Raw genomic sequence first — 19,076 nt, 5'->3', positions numbered from 1 at the left:
CAGGTTTGCTGCTATTGTGCTGCTTATAACTTTGTAACGAGGTAATTCCCCAGGCTGAGAGAAATGGCAGTCACAGATTCTGAAATTATTCCCGGCCTTGGTGTTGCCACCTTTTTTTTTTTTTTTGAGACAGAACATGAAGTTCACTGTAAATATAGCAGTTGTGTCATTTGAAGCACGTGCATGCACTTCCATTTTACTGTGTCCCATGGCATTCCTATTCTTAGCATAGGAAATACTATAGCCAGCATAGAAGATATCTTCCATCAGGCTTTTGTGCTGAGGGCAACCAGGTATAGAATGTGTACAACAACCAGTTTAACAACTGGACAGAGCCTTGTGACCTGCTCTTTCCTCTGGGTGCTTTGGAGCTGGCCAGTGATAAGCAGATGTGTGGATGTGAATGGATTGAGTTACAACTATATAGGAGCAAGAGTTGTTAGAGATAAATGAGATTCATAGCATGCTTTAAAGCGCCTAATGAGATCCTAGTAAACAGTCTGTGGTAGGAAATTGCACGATGGATGAACTGCAACTGGAAAATCCAGTCCTCTCCGTCCCCCATCCAGCTCAGGCCTGCCTCGGTCGAAGCGACCACACCTGACTGCGTGACCACAGCTGGCAGGCAAGGATAGCAGGGTAAGAGATGAACGCTGGTTGCTGAGGGCTTAGATTAGGAAAGGCTTTATTGCTAATACCTAGAGCTTGGATTAGCACCAGGCTTTGGAAACAAACCAAATGCGTGTGTTTCCTATCTGCTTAGAGTGGCAGAAGGAATCTCATTTCCTTGAGGAATCTTTTGTGCTTCGAGGGTTATGTTTTTGCTTTTCAATCCTGTAGTAAGATAGTAAATGCTGCTGCTGTAAATTGCCTTAGCTTAGAAGTTGGCATGGTGACTCATAGGACTTGATGTCTTGGATCTTTAATTTTCTTCTGTTCTTTCCTCTTCCCTTCACAACAAAAGCTTTAATTGGTTTCTAGTTCAAGCAGAGGATTTCTCAATATCTTATTTGTATAGCGTGTTTAACAAATAACTCAAACCTATTGAGATTAGGAGTGACAAGGGAGTGTTAATAAAATCTTTCACATGGTGCTTCTGGAATGAGAGCTGTTTCCCTCCCCCAAGCTTTTATGCATTAGCTTCCTATTGTTGTTATAAAAATCAGGCTGAGTAATTCCTTGGTCCTTTTATATCGCTGTGTTTTTTCCCTTCCCACGTTATCCTGCTCTCTGAAATCCCTGACTCACTGAGTGCAGCACGGAAGGTAACACCTGACTGCTAGCAGGTTGCGTCAGTGTTATCCGTCCGTTGCTGCTGGGGCCAAGCAATTAGTGTGCTCATCCATGTGAACTGCTGTTTCTTGGGGAAATTCTTTTGTAGTGTGAAATTAAGCATTTTTCTTTTTTTTTTTTTTTTTTAGTTCATTTGATAAACAGAGAAAATGCAGCTTCCTCTAGAAATTGCAGTTATTTGCATGTTACCTGTGACCAATACTTCACTAGCTGTTTTCTTTACAGAGTGCCTGTGGTCAAATCTAGAAACATCCTTTTTCAAGCAGCTGGTCGTTCTATATCAGAGGGTTTCTCAGAAAAATCTGTCTCAATTTATTCTGGAAGTCAGACATTCGCAAGGAAACTACTTGGACCTCCACCCACATGAAACTGTGACTCTGCAAATACTGCAGATTCTTTACCAGGTGAGAAAGCGTTTGAATCACGATTAGATAGGACATAGTAGCAGGAGTTAAAGAGCATTTTAATCCTTCTTACTTGTTAAATTCTCCAAGTTTCCTTCTTACACGGGAATATGGGGCCTCATCATTTGACATTGCTTCAGGAATCTCTTTGGCTCTACACAAGCACAGATTTGAAGGAATCCTGCTCTTGAGTTGTGTCTGGCTGACCCTCTATAGAAGTGAAGAGCTGAAGCGCATCACAGCCCCTGGCAGAGGGATGCTTTCAGTGGTACGAGGAGTGCATGCCTTGACGTGTACAGAGCTATGGATGTGCTGTCCAGGACATAGCACACCCATTCCCTTTTCTGCTGGTGAGATCCCTCACCCCAGTAACTGCTCACAGCATTTAAAAGACAACCCACCTACTTGGCACATTGTGGCTGCCACAGTAATGCTGTGAGCCTGTTACCTGAGAAATTTTTTGGAGACAATAGAATTAGAGCATCTTTAGCTGCATATGAACAAGGGGAAGAAAGAGGGCTATAACTGTGGGTTTTTTTGACAACCATCCTTTCTCCTGATGGGATGTTCAAAGGTTAGGAAAGTCGAGGGCTCAAGCGTGCACTTAGTATGAATCAGAGAGAGTAATTAAATTTTGTTCAGAACTGAATATCCTTTTGGCTGAGAATGCAGATTTGGGCCTCGAAGTTTAGACTCTTGAATCTGTATTCATCCAGATAAATAAACTCAAAAGTGCAGCAGGCCTACTTCTCCGTTAAGTGGTTACGTCCTTTGGAGCTTGACATGTTCACTATCCCCATAAATCATATTTTTGGCAGGCAACAAGTATGAATGTGAATAGGGAATTTCAGATTGTCCTGCAATATGAAAGTGAAACGTACCTTTCCTGATGGAGTCCTGTTAAGAGATCTTCATTGCAAATGAAAATTGCTTTCCTGCTAGTTTATACCTGGCTTTCTGAGACTTCTCACTGTTGAGTGCTGTCCTATTTGTAGCACTTCTATCCTTCCACTTCTGTGCAGGGTCTCAGAGCTCTTTCTGCTGAGAGGTCCGTTGCTCCTTAGTCCTGTCCTGCCACACAGACACATCGCTTACTACATCTGCTGACACCTCCTTTCATGTTGCGTGTTGTCAATGCAGGTGAACTCCAGAACTGGTTTCAGAGTACCAGAAAACAACTTTTATGTGCCTCAAGTGAAACTGATTATAAGATGGTATTGGTTCTTAAATGCAGAAAACGTAAGTATAAAATCTTACCAGCAGTGCAAAACACTTTTTTCTTTTATATTTTAATGAGTCGATATATGAGAAAGTCAGCTCTCGACTCTAGCCCAGTACATCTCAAAGACAATGCATTTTCCCTAGCCCTCCAGCTGTTCTAAGCTGTGCAAGCCATATACCATCCCAGTATTTTAGCGGCTACAATAGTGCCTTTCCTGAGATGACCCGTGGTTCTGAGCGTCAGAGCTGTCCTCCAGCATCTCAAGCAGCTCTGTTTGCTTTGAACTGGTGATCAGTGTGAAACAGCACCATGAGGGACAGGTGCTATACTTCTTGTTACTCTGGACTTTTTTATGTTTAATTAACAGAAATACTGTGAGGTGTCTTTAAACTTTTATGTAAAAACCCTATTGAGCATTTCAGTTTACTTATATCTAAAAACAAAGCCGTGGTAACGAAAATGATCTGTGAAATTGTTTATTTTTTGACGACATGAAGGAGTGAAAATTAACTGCCAAATGCAGCTGGTGTCACAGGAAGCAGCATGAAATGGAAATGTGGATAGGAGCTTCCTTAGGCAAAAAATGCAGTTTTCTGGCAACTTGGCTGGAATTCACAGGGCAACTGTTTAATTCTCTCGTAAGCTTTTGTTTGCTAATGTACCAATTTTGTATCAATTAACCAGAGCAGAGGAGGAGGTTTGAGAAACAGTGTAGAATCAAAAGCCAAACAGGACATTACCTGAAGTTGCTGCCTTATCACACTGGAGGTGTAACACTTTGAATTACATTATTTTGTATAACAATATCTACTTCTGGTATTACAGATAATAAACCAAACAGTTTTTAACAACAATGTATGATCACCTGGGTATCTAGGACATTTTTACTGTGTGTCTTGATTTAGCTGAATTATGGAAGATGCCATTAAAATTACTCTCTGTTTTATTCTTGGGACACTGTAACACAAGTGGCTGCCAGCACAGACAGTTCAGATGCCTCTGTCAGGGTTTCCCACTCACAGAAGTATTCGGAAGCCACTTTTAGAAAGCATGCATCTGTTGATGTGTTCACGTGCAGAACAAGGGCATGTTTCAGAGATACAGGAGTTTGCCAGGGTACAGACTGGCAGTTCAATCTGTTCATGTACCCCTGAACTCTGATTTTGCAAGAGAAAAATGTTTTTTCTTTCTTCCTTGTAATTTCAGATGGCCCTATGGAAGCTGACTAAATATCCATGCATCTTTGACATGCAAGACAAGATCAACATTCTTTATAGAGAATGCAATGCTCTGTGCAGCCCCGTTACTGGTGTAAGTGTGGACAATTTTTTTTACAATTTAGAAGAGATAAATCCACTGCTAACAAACTGTTACTTCAATCTTCAGATGTCCTTTATACCGATGGTCCTACAACACTGGGATTTTCCAGTCAGAAGACAGCACCTTCTGCAAGACATATGGACCCATTTAAATCAGGCATCAACCCAGCAATTCAATAAGATCTTAAAGGTAAGATACCAAACTGTATTATTTGTTAGCTCTGAATATATTGCTGCAGCGTTCTTTGGTTTCCAGTTACTGAAGTGTTGGTAGAAGGGTTTCAGTATTCACTGAGCCTACAACAAAACAATTACTCATCAAATTATTATAAAACATGTTTCACGGGGGGATGTAGAATAAATCTGGAGGGCAGGATCTTACATTCTTATTCCACGTAGCCATCAAAGCTTTGCTGGCATAAGTTAAATGCAAGTGGCAGTGCTATTTACTGTGAAGTTGCTTTGTAATAGGATTGCTCAGGAAACTGGTAATTGGCAAAGTCCATTACTATTACTGTTAGGCCAGCTTTAAAAACTCTAGGCTAGTTTTCTGTACGTGAAAAACCTGGTGGCTGGGGAGCCAGCCTTAGAGACCAGCAAGCAACATAGCCACAAAAGCCTTTTCTCTCAGAGAGATGCTGCCTGAAGGGAAAAGAAGGGTAGTGCCAGCCAGAGAGATGAAAAGCTGATTGTAAAGCTGCTGTCTCCATGTGGCTTTAGTCTGTGGCTTCCGCACAAAACCAAAGGTTCTGGCAGTCGCATTTCCTTCAGGTATCGTAATGCTAGCCCTGCCCTGCAAAAGCCATTAGGTGGCTGACATAGGAACATGGCTCCTGCCTGGAGCAGAGCTGAGCTTAGCTCAGGGACTACATTCCGTATCAGTCATCAACACACGGAGTGTCAGTCTGGCACCACGCCTGTGCAGCAGGAACTATCAACCTCCGTGCCCTACTACCCAGTTCTGGTTCTTTCTAAATGAGCCTTCTTGCAAACCAGAGTTGTCAGAGCTTTTCCTTCCTGTACACTTAGTAGAAGATTCACAAATGGCTCCCAGAGGTACCTTTCCTTCCCCCCTCCTCACTATGTCAGCTGAAAGAGGCATTTATTTATGGAGGCAGTAAGGCTTGTGCTCTGCCCTGTCCTCCAGATCTAGAGTCTCTCTTCACCAGTTGTACAGGGAGCCCTGACAAACAGCTAGAGCCTGTGTTTGGAAGCACCTCTTGCAGGCATTGCCTTTCGTACAGCGCATCACAGTATTATTGGCCTGGCAGCAGCCCAATCAATTTGACTGCATTATTGTATCCCACCAAGAGACACTGCAGTCTGCGGTATTTACAACTTGGTGCTGCATTTCTGAATTTTTCAGCAGGTAAAGGATATTCATGTCTGTATTGCAGATATAAACCACTCAGTAACAAAACATAAAAAAGAAACCTGTGTAATAGATGATCGTAGCATTAACCCATCCCCTTCATAGCTGTGTCCTGTGAAGACATTTTGTCAGACAGTACCAAGGACGTCGTTCTTTGCACCTGACACCCTCACAGTGGTCCGTCACTCCATTCTCTAGTGTTGCTGTACATGAAAATGGGGAAGGTTGAAGTATTTAGCACAAGTATCTTCTGTTCCTTCTCTACTGAGGAGGGTAGTGCTAAGGGGAAAGATACTCTACATACTTAAAACAGCATTTGTAGCTGCTGACTTGGCTAACAAATCTTGGGCTCAGTTGGAGTGAAAATGCCTCTTTAAGGAAGTTGACCCAGCCTGGCTATCAAAATTGGGCACTCAGACACATTTAACAAATAGTACAGGGACATACATCTCCTAAGCAGACACTGGAATATGTTGGAGGCCACTCAAATGCACATGTGTATCTTTTATGCAGTGCTGTCACTTCCCCATCTTTTTCTTAAAAAAAAAAAAAAAAAAAAAAAGCAAGCAACCAGCTACTGCACATACAGACATGGGTATCATCCAAGTAAATTTCTTCATTTAACTGAAGTTTTGTTATTAAACATTATCCTTGTTTATTTTATGTTCTTCTGACAGTGAGACAAATACATTTCAATACACCTATCAGTTCAAAACAAAACCAACAAAAGCTCATAATTCAAAGAGAGATTCGTATCGCTCCATGTTGCCATTGCTCATTATTTAAGATCAGTTACTTCAGTCAGGGTAAAGTTCTTCCTCATAAAAATGATCACCACCTAGAAGATTTTCATTAGTGTCATTACAAATGCACAACACTCTTGAGGGGATACACTAGAAAGAATGAGTGCTTCTTGTTATTCCTCCTCTTTTATCTGCCTTAGCAGTAATTAAGTAATAGGCTGCTGCAGAAGACTTCATATGGTTCCGGATACTATCAGGAAAATGACAGTCACTAGTGCCAGAAGGGAGCTCTCTCAAGTCATCTGCAGTACCTGATGAGATTAAATAAACTGCATTGCTTTAGAGGAGCCCAGAGGTTAGCAAATGCATCAAACTAGTTGTGCCTAAAAAGCTTAATCCCCATCCAGGTCCATAGGTGGAAGAATACATAAACCGGTATTGTAACAGGGAGGAGGAGACTGTAGAAGCATAAGCTGTTTGTGCTGGTGCAGCCCTGCGGGAAGGTTTCGTCTACGCTGGCTGAGTAAAACAAGCCTGCTAGGGACAGGAGGGGAACAAGTACAGTCAGCGTGGGCAGGGAGGGGAGTACGCCTCCTCCGGCCATCGGCCCCAGTTTACCGCTGCGGCTGGTAGGTCCTCAGGGCTGCTTCGACCCCGCAGCTGGGGGCTTCTTCCGAGTCGTCCTGGCAGCCTCCGGGATCATGTTCGGGATGCCATCAATGATGGGGTACGCAATGCCCAGCTCCTCGTTAATGAGCTCGTTGGTAGCTTCTTCATACCTGGCCACGCGCGTCCGGAAGGAAAAAAAAAAAAAGGGAGAGGAGTAAATAACCTGAGTTTGCCCGTGAACAGCCGCTGTCGCTCGACTCGGGGCAGCAGCAGGCCAAGGGCGGCCTGCGAGAGCTGCTCTCCCGCCGTGGAGGGCCCGGGCCTGGCCCCGGCCGCCGCTCCTCACCTCAGCGGCCGCTTGGAGAGCGGGCACACCAGGAAGCGCAGCAGCGACGGCTCCAGCGGCTGCGCTGAACTTGAACTTGAACCTGAACCTGAATCCGAGGCCTGGCCCTGGCCCTGGCCACCGCTGGCCGCCCGCCGCAGCACGGCCGCCGCACCGCGCCCGCCGCCGCGCAACATGGCGGCTCCCTCCGCGTCCCCGCGGTACCGCGCCGCTTCCGGTGCGCGCGCCCAGCCGCCCCGGGCTGCGCTGCGGTGCGCGCACAGCGGTTCCGCCCGCCGCTTCTCCCCCCACCACGGGGGCCGGTGCCGGTGTCCCCGGCTCAGTGGGTGTCTTCGGGTTCTCAGGTGTCGTTCGTGGGCGAGGCAGGACAGGACTATGGCGGGCTGTCCCGGGAGCTCTTCAGCGTCGCCACCAGGACCCTCTGCCAGCCCGGCGCCGGGGCCTTCCGTCGCTTCGCCTCCGACCTGGTGTGGTTCCCAAGCCAGGTAAGGGGGCGGCAGCCCCGGGGTCTGGGGAGGTGGGGAGCCTGCTCCCGGGAAAAGGCGGTCTTAATGTGTTTTGTTTTTAATCAGGCCTCGAGCTGTGAGGACACTTTCTTCCGGATCGGGATGCTGTGCGGAATGGCCCTGTATAACACGTGCACGGTGCCCTTCCCTTTCCCCAGGGCTCTCTACAAAAAGCTGCTGGGCCTGGCGCCCACCCTGGAGGACCTTGAGGAGCTGCTGCCTGCCGCAGGCCGGTATGAGCCAGTCACGACCCCAGCTTTTGCTGGGAAGCTACAGCCAAGGCACATCTCCGAGATTGATGATGTGCACGGATCTGCCAGGCCATATTTGGGGTGGCCATGGCAGCTACATTTGGCATTGTGAAGCTGATAAAAGCCACAAGTTTCCAAGGTGGCCCTTGTCCAGGGCATAGGTGTTGCTTTCGAACAGAGGCTGGCATCACCAAAATAGAAAACCAAGCCCCATGGCTTAGAAGGGGTCACATTTCTGCCCCACATGAGCTTAAGTCCGTACTGTGAACATATAGTTCACGACCACTTTGAGCTGTAGTTCAGACTTGGGAGAACTAGGCGCCTAATTACTAATGTTGGGTTTTTTTTCTGATTTCTGAGCCGTAATAATAATAGAGTTAAATCTGGCCAGGGACATACATCAAGGGCAACAAGAAAAGCTTCTATAGGTAGGTTGGGGATAAAAGGAAGACCAAAGAGAATGTGGGCCCTCTCCAGAAGGAAACAGGAGACCAGGTTACGCAGGACGTGGAGAAGGCTGATATACTCAACGATCTTTTTGCCTCAGTCGTCACCGCTGAGCGCTCTAGGCACATCCTCCAAGTTGCTGAAGGCAAATGCAGGGACTGGGAGAATGAAGAACTGCCCACTGTAGGAGAAGAGCAGGTTCAAGACCATCTAAGGAATGTGAAGGTGCACAAGTCCATGGGACCTGATGAGTTGCACCCACGGGTCCTGAGGGAACTGGCGGATGAAGTTGCCAAGCCGCTGTCCATCTTATTTGAGAAGTTGTGGCAGTCTGGTGAGGTTCCTGCTGACTGGAAGAGGGGAAACATAACCCCCATTTTTAAAAAGGGAAACAAGGAAGACCTGGGGAATTACAGGCTAGTCAGTCTCACCTCTATGCCTGGCAAGCTCACGGAGCAGATCCTCCTGGAAACCATGCTAAGGCACATGGTAAATAAGGAGATGATTTGTGACAGCCAACACGGCTTCACTAAGGACAGATCATACCTGACTAATTTGGTGGCCTTCTATGATGGCGTTACAGCATTGGTGGACAAGGGACGACCAACTGATGTCACATACCTGGACTTATGCTAAGCATTTGATGGTGTCTTGCACGACATCCTTGTCTCTAAACTGGAGAAACATGGATTTGATGGACAGACCACTCTGTGAATAAGGAATTGGCTGGATGGCCGCACTCAAAAGAGTTGTGGTCAACGGCTCAATGTCCACATAGAGACTGGTGATGAGTGGCGTTCCTCAGGGGTTGGTATTGCAACCGGCTGTGTTTTAATGTCTTTGTTGGCATCATGGACAGTGGGATAGAGTGCACCCTCAGCAAGTTTACTGATGACACCAAGCTGTGTGGTGTGGTCAACATGCTGGAAAGAAGGGATGCCATCCAGAAGGACCTTGACAGGCTGGAGAGCTGGGCCCATGAGAACCTCATGAAGTTCAACCAGGCCAAGTGCAAGGTCCTCCACACGCTCAAAGCAATCCCAGGCACAAATACAGGCTGGGTGGAGAATGGATTGAAAGCAGCCCTGAGGAGAAGGACTTGTGGGTACTGGTGGATGAGAAGCTCAACATGAGCCAAGCCGGCAATGTGAGCTTGCAGCCCAGAAGGCCATCCGCATCTTGAGCTGCATCAAAAGCAGTGTGGCTAGCAGGTTGAGGGAGGTGATTCTCCCCCTCTACTCCACTTTCATGAGACCCCACCTGGAGTACTGCATCCGGTTCTGGAGCCCCCAACATAAGAAGGACATGGACCCGTTGGAGTGAGTCCAGAGGAGAGTCACGAAGATGATGAGAGGGCTGGAGCACCTCTCTTATGAGGACAGGCTGAGAGAGTTGGGGTTGTGTGAGGACGCTCCAGGGAGACCTTATAGCAGCCTTCCAGTACCTAAAGGGGGCTTATAAGAAAGATGGGGAGAAACTCTTTAGCAGGGCCTGTTGTGATAGAACGAGGGCTTTGAAAATAGAAAGAGGTGGATTCAAACTAGATAGAAGGAAAACATTTTTTACAGTGAGGGTGGTGAAAGACTGGAACAGGTTGCCCAGAGAGGTGGTGGATGCCCCATCCCTGGAAACATTCAAGGCCAGGTTGGAGGGGGCTCTGACCAACCTGATCTCGTTGGAGATGTCCCTGCCTCTTGCAGTGGGGCTGGACTAAATGACCTTTAAACATCCCTTCCAACCCAAGCTGTTCTATCATTCTATGATTTACTAGTTACCGGTTTCCACAATGATGTTATGCACAAGCACAGTGTTACCATATGCTGCAGTTGTGCCAAATTTGAGAATCCCACATGTGGGGTTTCCACATGCTGGGGAAGGAGATTTCAGGCAGGTATAGGCGGGAGAAGTGCTGCTGCCACCAACATAAAGCTTCTAGGCCCCTGAAGCCCAGTTTTCCACACAGTGCTATAAACAGCCAAGACGATGGGAACCTCTTCCCTAGAGGCAGTGACTGTGTTGAGGTGCAAAAGAACCTTTGGTGGACTGAAATGTCAGGTTGCCTGCAATACTTTGAGAGGTACTGCACCCCAAAACAATTCTCCCAGGTCATCCCACTGGTCCATGCTTAATTCCTCACTAGATGATATTTGGAAGAACAAGGCTGTGGTCCAAGCCTGCTTGCCACTGAACTTTATGTAAAGTTATCCCCACAGCGGGGTGGGAGTGCGCTTACCTGGAATCCTTGGCAGTGAAGGCATTTGCCCTCAGCTCGTGGCAGCAGCGGGTTGTAATCAGTACAGATCACTTTAGGGCCATATATGAAGGTTCTGTGAGTAGCAGTGTTCTATATGTATATGCATTTAAGTACTGCTTGTCAAAGTATGATTTTCTTCTCTGTTTCCCCCCCTTTGTTTTTCAAAAGGAATCTTCAGGGAATTTTGGATGAAGAATGTGATCAAATCCTTGAGAGCCTGGACATGGACTTCACGGTAAGACATTACTGTGCCATTCCGGGATGCTGTGCGTGTACTCAGGCAAGACAACGTCCCACTGCAATTGACACAACTTGTCTGTAAACTCAGACTCGTAAGAGTGCTATGTCAGGCCCTGCAGAAAGAAAGAATGATAGATGTAGCACATATATGTCTGTCATATATAGCTGTGGCATCCAGTGTTTTCATTTATTTGCGTAGATAATGGAAGAAGGTTCCATGGTTGCAGTTGAACTTAAAAAAAATGGTGCCAACATTCCTGTCACTAAGGATAACAGGTCTGTTTTATTTTTCTTATTCTTATCCTATTGTCTTCTCCTATCTATACCCATCCCCATATATTCTTAGAAAACATTGAACATCAGCATTGTGCCCCGGGTCTTGGTCCTATAGGTTGTATGATTTCGGTTCTTGCTGTATGTGCCACATATGTGCCAGTCATTGGCAGTTTGTGCAGGCAGTGGGTAAGAAGGGGATCTTTGGACATCCTGGCATCTGCATGTACAGAGTTGCCTGGCCTTATCAGGGAAATTGTAACAAATGTTTATAATACTCCTGATATTTTCGGGGAAATACAGACAGCTTGCCTGGGAAATCAAACTATAGCTACCTCTGTAAGGTTTGTTTTTTTTTAATGAGCAAAGTGTTTCCTGCTTAGTTATGTGTTTGGACTGTATTTTGTATATAACAGAGAAGGGACAATCTATCAGTAAGGTATTGCGTCAATATTAACCTCAGCACAGGAACAGAGGGAAATGCTGTGGCCAGAGTTACGCAGATGATCTGAGGACCCATAGGGATGCATGAAAGGGCTGTTTAGGAAGCTTGAAGTGTAGCATTTACCTTGACTTGATTGCAAAAGTACAATGTCACTAAACAAATCCCCATCACAAATAGAGAAAGAGTGATGAGTGGAAAAGAGTGAAACTCTACTAATTAGCAGCTGTGCAAATATTTATTTTGATTTCAGGGTAATTCTTGGGCGACAAGAGACAACAAAAAGTGTGAGTTTTGCTGAATTTACACCATTTAGGTCTGCTAGGTTCCATCTTAATAGTGAAGTGCCTGACAGGATTTCATTGGAGTGTTCACATGAAGTATGAGGAGTATTATCAAAATGAATCCACGTTGGCCAGCATTCTCTTTTATTTGTGATGATCCTCCTAGCTTATTCAGTGAATAAATAATTGCCAGTGATGACTGCTTTCAGTAAAGACTGAGTCTTTACAGTAGAGGAGGTCATACAGAATAAAGGAATAAGGAATAAAGTTTTCTATAATTCTTATAAAAAAGCACCTATTGCATTGCACCTTGTTTGTTTCAAAATGTCTTTGCAGGAAAGAATTTGTTGACTTGTATGTGAATTATGTGTTCAATGAATCAATACAGAAGCCCTTTGAGGACTTTAGGAAAGGATTTTTAAGAGGCTGCCCAGCTAGAAAGTGGAAGATGTTTCTCCCTGAACAGCTCCAGATTGTTCTCCAGGGACACACAAAATTTGACTGGCGTCTGCTGGAAAAGGTACTGGATATAAGCACAGTATACTTCTGCTATATCTGCTGAGCATAAGCTCCTTCTGGCCTGGTCTTTTGTTGAGTGCATAGGTCACGAACAGAAAAGCAGAAGCTCAAGGGACTTTATCTTTTTTTTTGTTTGTGTTGTTGTTTTGAGTCTGTTTCTGATTTACATCAGGTACAAGAATAAAGGGGACTGAAAATCAAGTCATAGCTCAAGGATTGTCATATGAATCTTTGAAAAACAAATGAACAAGAAGATTCCAGAAGTTAAGAAGATTTGAATATCTATGAACAGGATTATAAAATTTATCCGATAAACTGTTGTTGCCTTAAATAAAAATTGAAATAGTGAGGATTAACGGGTCTGTTTTACTTTTATCTCTTTGACAGAATGTGATGTACAGCCAGTACGAAAAGTTAGATCGAACCATCAGGAATTTTTGGATTGTGTTTCACAAACTCCCAGAAGAAAAAAAGAAAATGTTTCTTGGTAACGTATCAGGCATTTAAAACTTTTCATAGTCCTTTTCTCTCTCCTACATTATACATTTTAGATGCTTGGACATGAAAAATACTGTAATTCCAAGTAGCTTTTTGACTTGCTCCTCCCTTCCCCCACCGCCACATTTTCTAGTGAAAGCCACAAATGAGTGACAGAAATAATTGCACAGATACAGCTTTGACCCTCCTCACATCACTTGAGGCTTGCCTGAGTGCACCTGACCACCTTGAACATTGCAGTTACTTTATCTCTTACTTTTGTGGTTATCAGTTGTAGTCTGAGGCCTCAGGTTGTGTAAGCAAACTATGTTAACCTAAGCAGTTTAGCTTTCTCAAAGGATAGCAGAAGCTAGCTCATCCTTTTTAAATGTAGAAGGTCAAACCTAGCCTGGCCTTTCTCATCCCAACTCTCTCAGCCTGTCCTCATAAGAGAGGTGCTCCGGCCCTCTGATCATCTTTGTGGCCCTCCTCTGGACCCTCTCCAACTGGTCCATGTCCTTCTTATGTTGGAGGCTCCAGAGCTGGACACAGTACTCCAGGTGGGTTCTCACAAGCACAAAGTAGAGGAGCAGAATCACCTCCCTCAACCTGCTGGCCACACTCCTTTTGATGCAGCCCAGGATGCAGTTGGCTTTCTGGGCTGCAAGCGCACATGGCTGGCTCATGCCCGGTTTTTCATCCACCAGCACTTCCCAAGTTCCTCTCCTCAGGGCTGCTTTCAATCCATTCTCCGCCCAGCCTGTATTTGTGCTTGGGATTGCCCTGACCTATGTTTGGGACCTTGCACTTGGCTTGGTTGAACCTCATGAGGTTCTCGTGGGCCCAGCTCTCCAGCCTGTCAAGGTCCCTCTGGATGGCATCTCTTCACTCCAGCATGTTGACTGCACCACACAGCTTGGTGTCATCGGCAAACTTGCTGAGGGTGCACTGTATCCCACTGTCCATGTTGCTGACAAAAATGTTAAACAGGGCTGATCGCAATACTGACCCATAAGAAAAAAATTTTTTACAATGAGGGTGGTCGAACACTGGAACAGTAGTAGATGCCTCATCCCTGGAAACATTCAAGGCCAGGCTGGATGAGGCTCTGAGCAACCTGATCTGGTTGGAGATGTCCCTGCTCCTTGGAGGGGGGTTGCACTAGATGACCTTTAAAGGTGCCTTCCAACCCAAACCATTCTATGATTCTATGATCTGCAAAGTCTATAAAGGTAGAAGTAAAATAGGGCTTATAATTATTATGAACCAGCAAGAGACTTTATTACACTCAAGTCCAAATTCAACAAAGCAAAATAATTAGCTTGTGGAAATAGCCTTATTTTTACACTGATTTTCCGTCATGATTTTAATACTCTAATAACATTATCTTGTTTTTTTTTTTAATTTGCTAACTTGTTTTTGTTTTTCTTTTTCCCCTTCCTTCAGCTTTTTTGTCAGGATCTGATCAAATCCCTGGCTATGGACTGGAACATTTTCAGTTTTCTATTGCAGATCCTCAAGTAGAAAATCCAGATGAGCTCTATCCTTGGGCCAATACCTGCAGCCGCATTTTGTTCCTCCCCAGATACAGCAGTAGAAGAATACTCAAAAAAAAGTTGCTCTGTGCCACAGAGCATAATGAACATTTTGGCTTGCTCTAACTCTTGGTCACAAGCACTGTAAAGCAAAAATAAGGAAACAGGTGTTTGTGTCACTTGTCGTATTTTTCTCTTAATAATTCCAATTTACTGGTTTCTACCTTGCCTTGTTTTTATTGCACTTTATAAACACTTGAGTAAGTGTATTCACTGAGATTTTATATTGATTATAAAAATGAGCTTAGACCAGATGCCTGCTTGTTAGACTATAAAGTTAGGGAAAGAAGAATCCCATTTAACGTGCTTCCAAGAAGCAAGCTGATAACCAAGTATATTTCCATATCTATGCATCCTGCCTGCCCCGTGCTGGTCTTGTTTAGCTGGTGAGCTTTCAGCAGCAGGGATTCTGTGACTTGAATGTTACCAAACATACAGCTGGTATATGCTAAGCCGTCATTGCTGCAGGAGGAAGCTAGGGCAAAGTTTTCATTTGTACTAGTTAAAGATTCTCTTGGGGAGCAACTGATGCTAAGGAGACTTGTTCTTGCAGACTGTGAATTGAAGACGCAGTCTGTGCTCAGTGGATATGGCCTTCGGCTTAGACCTGAGAGGAGTGCTTAGGATGAGGATTTGAGTGTTGCTAGACTGTGTTGAAGCTGTATTTGTAAAGCATTAATGGCCATGTTATTATTTAGGGTGTTAATACTGTGATATTTGTCGTGTTTCTTTATGTCTTCTAAGGAGATGTCTGGCAATTAAGTCAAATAAAATTTTAGGCTTGCAGAAGAGCTCTGTCTACAGAACCCTGTGTACATGAGGCTTGCAGGCTGCTGGAAGCTCATTGCCAAAACAGTGTGTAGCACTGGCAGGATATTGGCAATGTCAGGCAGGATGTAAAGACAGGATGTGTATTTTTCTGTATATTTTGCTTTGTGTAAAAATACAGAGAAAGAGAGAGACAACAATCATGATTTTTCAGCAGTCCTCTGCTCTTTCCTTTGGTGTGTAAAATGTATCAGTGTACATACATACGTAAAGCAGACTTTTACGGTGTTGAATTAAATGATGATTGATTAAATTTCCACGCCTGTAGTTGTATTCTTCCTTTGTTATGCAGCTGCCTATGTGTGACAGTGTATCTGTATTTTCTGTCCTCACTGACACGGGGAAGCCATTCACAGGAGTCAAAGGCTGATGTAAGTGTATTTCAAATAGACTCATTGCGTAGGCTGGACAAGTCAAGATCTTTCACATTTGGTGCAGAACATGTTTTAGATGACTGTGAAAGTTGAAAGTGAGAAGATGACAGCAATTTTTACCTCCTGTTCTGCCTTGACTTTGTGTCAGGTATCTCATGCACACGGTCTAGGACCAGGCAGGCTGCCTCTTTGAGATGCCAGTAAATGATACAAACCTCTTTTTGGAAGTGACTGCTAGGCTAGTGGGTTATTTTCTTTAGGAAAGTAAATGTTTCCTAGGAAAGACATAGGCATTATTTATAAATTTCCAGCTCAGTAAAAAGGATATTGTTACATATGAAGAAAAAGAAAGCTTCCTTTTAAGTTACAGTGTAGTAATTAGTCAAGAAAATCTCCAGGCACTCACCTCAAGTACCAGGGTGCTCGGTGGTACAGGAAAGCAGGTGGCATGTCAGCAGCGACTGGAAGAGGGGATGTAGTGTCTCAGAGGATGCCAGCTGCTGGTCAAGGGGGGCGAGGGGACATGTGGCCCATGCAGAGCTAACCCTTGGCCCCTTCACCCACCTGGGGCAGACAGGACACCACAGGGTTGTTTGCATCCTCTGGGAAAGGCACTACCCTGCTGCAGGTGTATTTGTGGAGAGAAGTGGCAGAAGCCCAAGCTGTTATCCCTGTTGAGCCGGGGGGTCCCTGTCCCGTGCTCGGCTGATGCTGCCACACCATCACAGCTGTCTGTCACGGCAGCTTAGCCTGCTGCTCTTCACCAGCCTGCTCCTGGCTGCTTGTTTCCTTGTTCATGTTTTCCTAAGCCTCTGTTAGGGCTGGGAAATAGAGTGATCTTCATTGCTTTGCAAGTGCACAAAAGATGTATTCTGTTTGTATTTTAAAATAACCCATTAGAGATTAAATTATAATAGGTTTATTTAGAGCCTGAAGGAATTTCCTTCTCATCACGTATGATGCTTCATCACATGGGAGATTAAAGCCCAGAGTAACTTTCAAGGCTATTTTTAATTTGTCCTCAAATAAGCCCTGCTTTTATTAAAAAAAAAAAAATGACCTTCAAAGGGAGCACAGTAGAGCCCTCCCCTGTCATTTTCTGGAATGAATTTGAGCACCAAGCTGTGTCTACCTTTTCTCAAGCAGTGCTCATTGTAAGATATGCAGAGGAATGCAACATGAGTGAATCTCACACTCAGCTATGAGTTTAAAAGGCTTCACACAGGCAGCAAAAATATATTGAACCTGCGGCAGGAATATTTTTAGACCACTGGTCTGATCAGAACGTCATCTGTAGAGACGCACAAGAGCCTGGCAGAGCAGCTGATGTAACCAGGGTGGATCTGGGGTGACCAGGACACGCCGGGAGCTTGTAAGCCATGAGAAATGAAGGAGGTAGCCTCGTGAAGTGTGTTCGAGGTGAACTTTGTGCTGGATTTGCTGCAGAGGACACCACACAGAAATATAGCTTCCGTGGGAGGGAGCGGGACCTCGCCCTGGCTGGCTAATCCCAGCTGAGCCCCTCTGAAAAGCTCTTCCCTAACATGGGAAGAGCCAAAAAAGGAAAAAAACACAAGTAAGTTCATTGCTTCCAGAGCAACACAGAGATATCAGTGGCCACACAGAAGAATTTTTTCCTACTCACAACAGCTTTCTGGCCCAGATGCCTGAGGCATAGACCTGTGGCCCATGTGGGCAGTTTCCCTGCTGTGGCGTGCTCTGTGGCTAGCTGTCCTCCTCTCCTCAGGTCGAAGGACTGGTGAAAAGCTCTGACAACAGGAAGGCCTGACTAGTCACAAAGCATTGCTACCTCTGCACAGCCCCCATGAAAGGTCTGTGCTATGGCCCATTGGAGCAGAAGGCTACCAGCAGCGCCTAGCGAAGGACTCCAGCAGAAAGCACCTACTGGGAGGGCTCATGGGGCAGGGGAAAGCTGACACCTTGTCTTCCTCTGTGGAGATAACTCCAGTAAACAACAACTTGTATTGCTGCAACATTCAAGAGACCTCACCACCTGCTTGCCCATGTGGTCCTTGACAATGGACTGCTGCTCAGCTGCTTGGGAGAGAAGAGAGGTGCTTTGGAAATTGGGATGAGCTGCAGATTTTAGCATCTCTGGGTATCTTCAGATCTGATCTCTGGATGACCTAGGTCATCAAGGAAATGGTGAGCTACACGTTCTTCTGGAGGAGGTCCAACCTAGGGCAGCCCTTAGCCAGTAGGAGGATGTGGATTCCAGCTTGATCCAGCCTGGGCACCCCCAAGGTGAGGAAGACCCATGGTGCGATGAAGTCTGGGCTCTTAGGAAAAAAATCAGCAGAGGTAGCAGCCTCCAGAGGGAGCTGTGCACAGCGGAGTGCAGGGACCCGCACACAAAAGGTTTACTTTGGTATCTGTTTAAAGTTTTATCCATTTATGAAGGAGCAGCCTTGAAACTTCTCCACGAAGCTGAAATGTAGCCAGTTAGAAATTGGTTTAAGTGAGAGACTCCTGGCTCCCTCCAACAAATTGCAGGCTTTGCTCCCTCACTTACTTTTTTTTTTTTCTGTGTACATGCTCTTCCTTGATTACTCAATCAGAAACAAACAGAGGAAATCGAGTGTAAAGGGAAACGCTGACTATTTTGCAAAGGTGTCCAGATGATGAAATAAACAAAAGAAAAACAAAAACAAACAAAGGAGATATTTTTTCCTCTATGCTTTTAGTTATTCTAGAAGCTGCTTGTTAACACTGGCTAAGTAAAAGCTGTGACGTCGCAGGTGTAATTTTACACAAGGGAGCAGCTCTTTTTATGCTAAACATGCATGGTCCATGCAAATACGGGTGAATTTTTTATCTGCTACGTGATACGTTGCACGCTAAGTCTGCAAACACTGCAAACTGCCAGAGACGTAGCGTAAGGGAGGCGAGTACTGTGGGCGCTGGACCTGCTTCAGGGACCTCTTCCCCCCACCCCGAGCCTTTGCAAGTGCCTCGGTGCGGGTCGCTTAAATATTGACTGTCGTTTTGATGGCCCGAGCGGGATCCAGCCTGCACTTTGCTCTCGTGAGCGGTATTTTCTAATGGCTGGCATTAAAATCGGAAAAATGAGTACTTGGGAGTTATATAATTGCTTGTTCATTGGCCTCTTTTTTTTTTTTTCCCCCCCTCCTCTTTTCCCCCATCAGAGACTTATACTTTGATCACAAATATTTTCCTAAGGTTGAAACTTTGTATAAGATGTGCGAGTTCCTAAATAAACCAGCCTGCCAGGTGCCTAGAGGCCCTGTGAAACGCAA

The 19,076-nt window shown here is 45.2% G+C and overlaps 3 protein-coding genes across 4 annotated transcripts; 1 reads left to right on the top strand and 2 right to left on the bottom strand.

Annotated features, from left to right (window-relative positions):
* The first annotated feature begins 1,407 nt into the window (after positions 1–1,407).
* LOC147600876 (putative E3 ubiquitin-protein ligase HERC4) lies at positions 1,408–15,570 on the top strand. 2 transcript variants are annotated; one of them, XM_086746552.1, is made up of 11 exons: positions 1,408–1,697; positions 2,838–2,936; positions 4,126–4,230; positions 4,306–4,428; positions 7,653–7,793; positions 7,881–8,047; positions 10,935–11,001; positions 11,206–11,282; positions 12,342–12,525; positions 12,912–13,011; positions 14,448–15,570. In XM_086746552.1, the coding sequence occupies exons 1-11, from the start codon at positions 1,443–1,445 to the stop codon at positions 14,660–14,662; spliced, it is 1,533 nt and encodes a 510-aa protein (XP_086602678.1). In that variant the 5' UTR covers positions 1,408–1,442; the 3' UTR covers positions 14,663–15,570. The 2 variants fall into 2 exon arrangements, with proteins under 2 accessions (XP_086602678.1, XP_086602677.1); XM_086746551.1 differs by having other exon boundaries at positions 4,126–4,428.
* Positions 6,236–6,957, bottom strand: LOC104475797 (phosphatidylinositol N-acetylglucosaminyltransferase subunit Y). Its single transcript, XM_010115367.2, has one exon. The coding sequence runs from the start codon at positions 6,955–6,957 to the stop codon at positions 6,727–6,729; it is 231 nt and encodes a 76-aa protein (XP_010113669.1). The 3' UTR covers positions 6,236–6,726.
* Positions 6,991–7,519, bottom strand: LOC104474732 (PIGY upstream open reading frame). Its single transcript, XM_086746555.1, has 2 exons — positions 7,309–7,519; positions 6,991–7,132 (listed from the first exon to the last, which is right to left on the bottom strand). Exons 1-2 carry the CDS (start codon positions 7,482–7,484, stop codon positions 6,991–6,993), a joined length of 318 nt encoding a protein of 105 aa, XP_086602681.1. The 5' UTR covers positions 7,485–7,519.
* Positions 15,571–19,076: the final 3,506 nt, after the last annotated feature.

Source organism: Chlamydotis macqueenii, chromosome 4 (genome assembly GCF_036417535.1).
Source record: "Chlamydotis macqueenii isolate bChlMac1 chromosome 4, bChlMac1.mat, whole genome shotgun sequence".
Taxonomy (NCBI): domain Eukaryota; kingdom Metazoa; phylum Chordata; class Aves; order Otidiformes; family Otididae; genus Chlamydotis; species Chlamydotis macqueenii.
The sequence above is the reverse complement of the archived record's forward strand: the minus strand, read 5'-3'. Positions and strand labels throughout refer to the sequence as shown.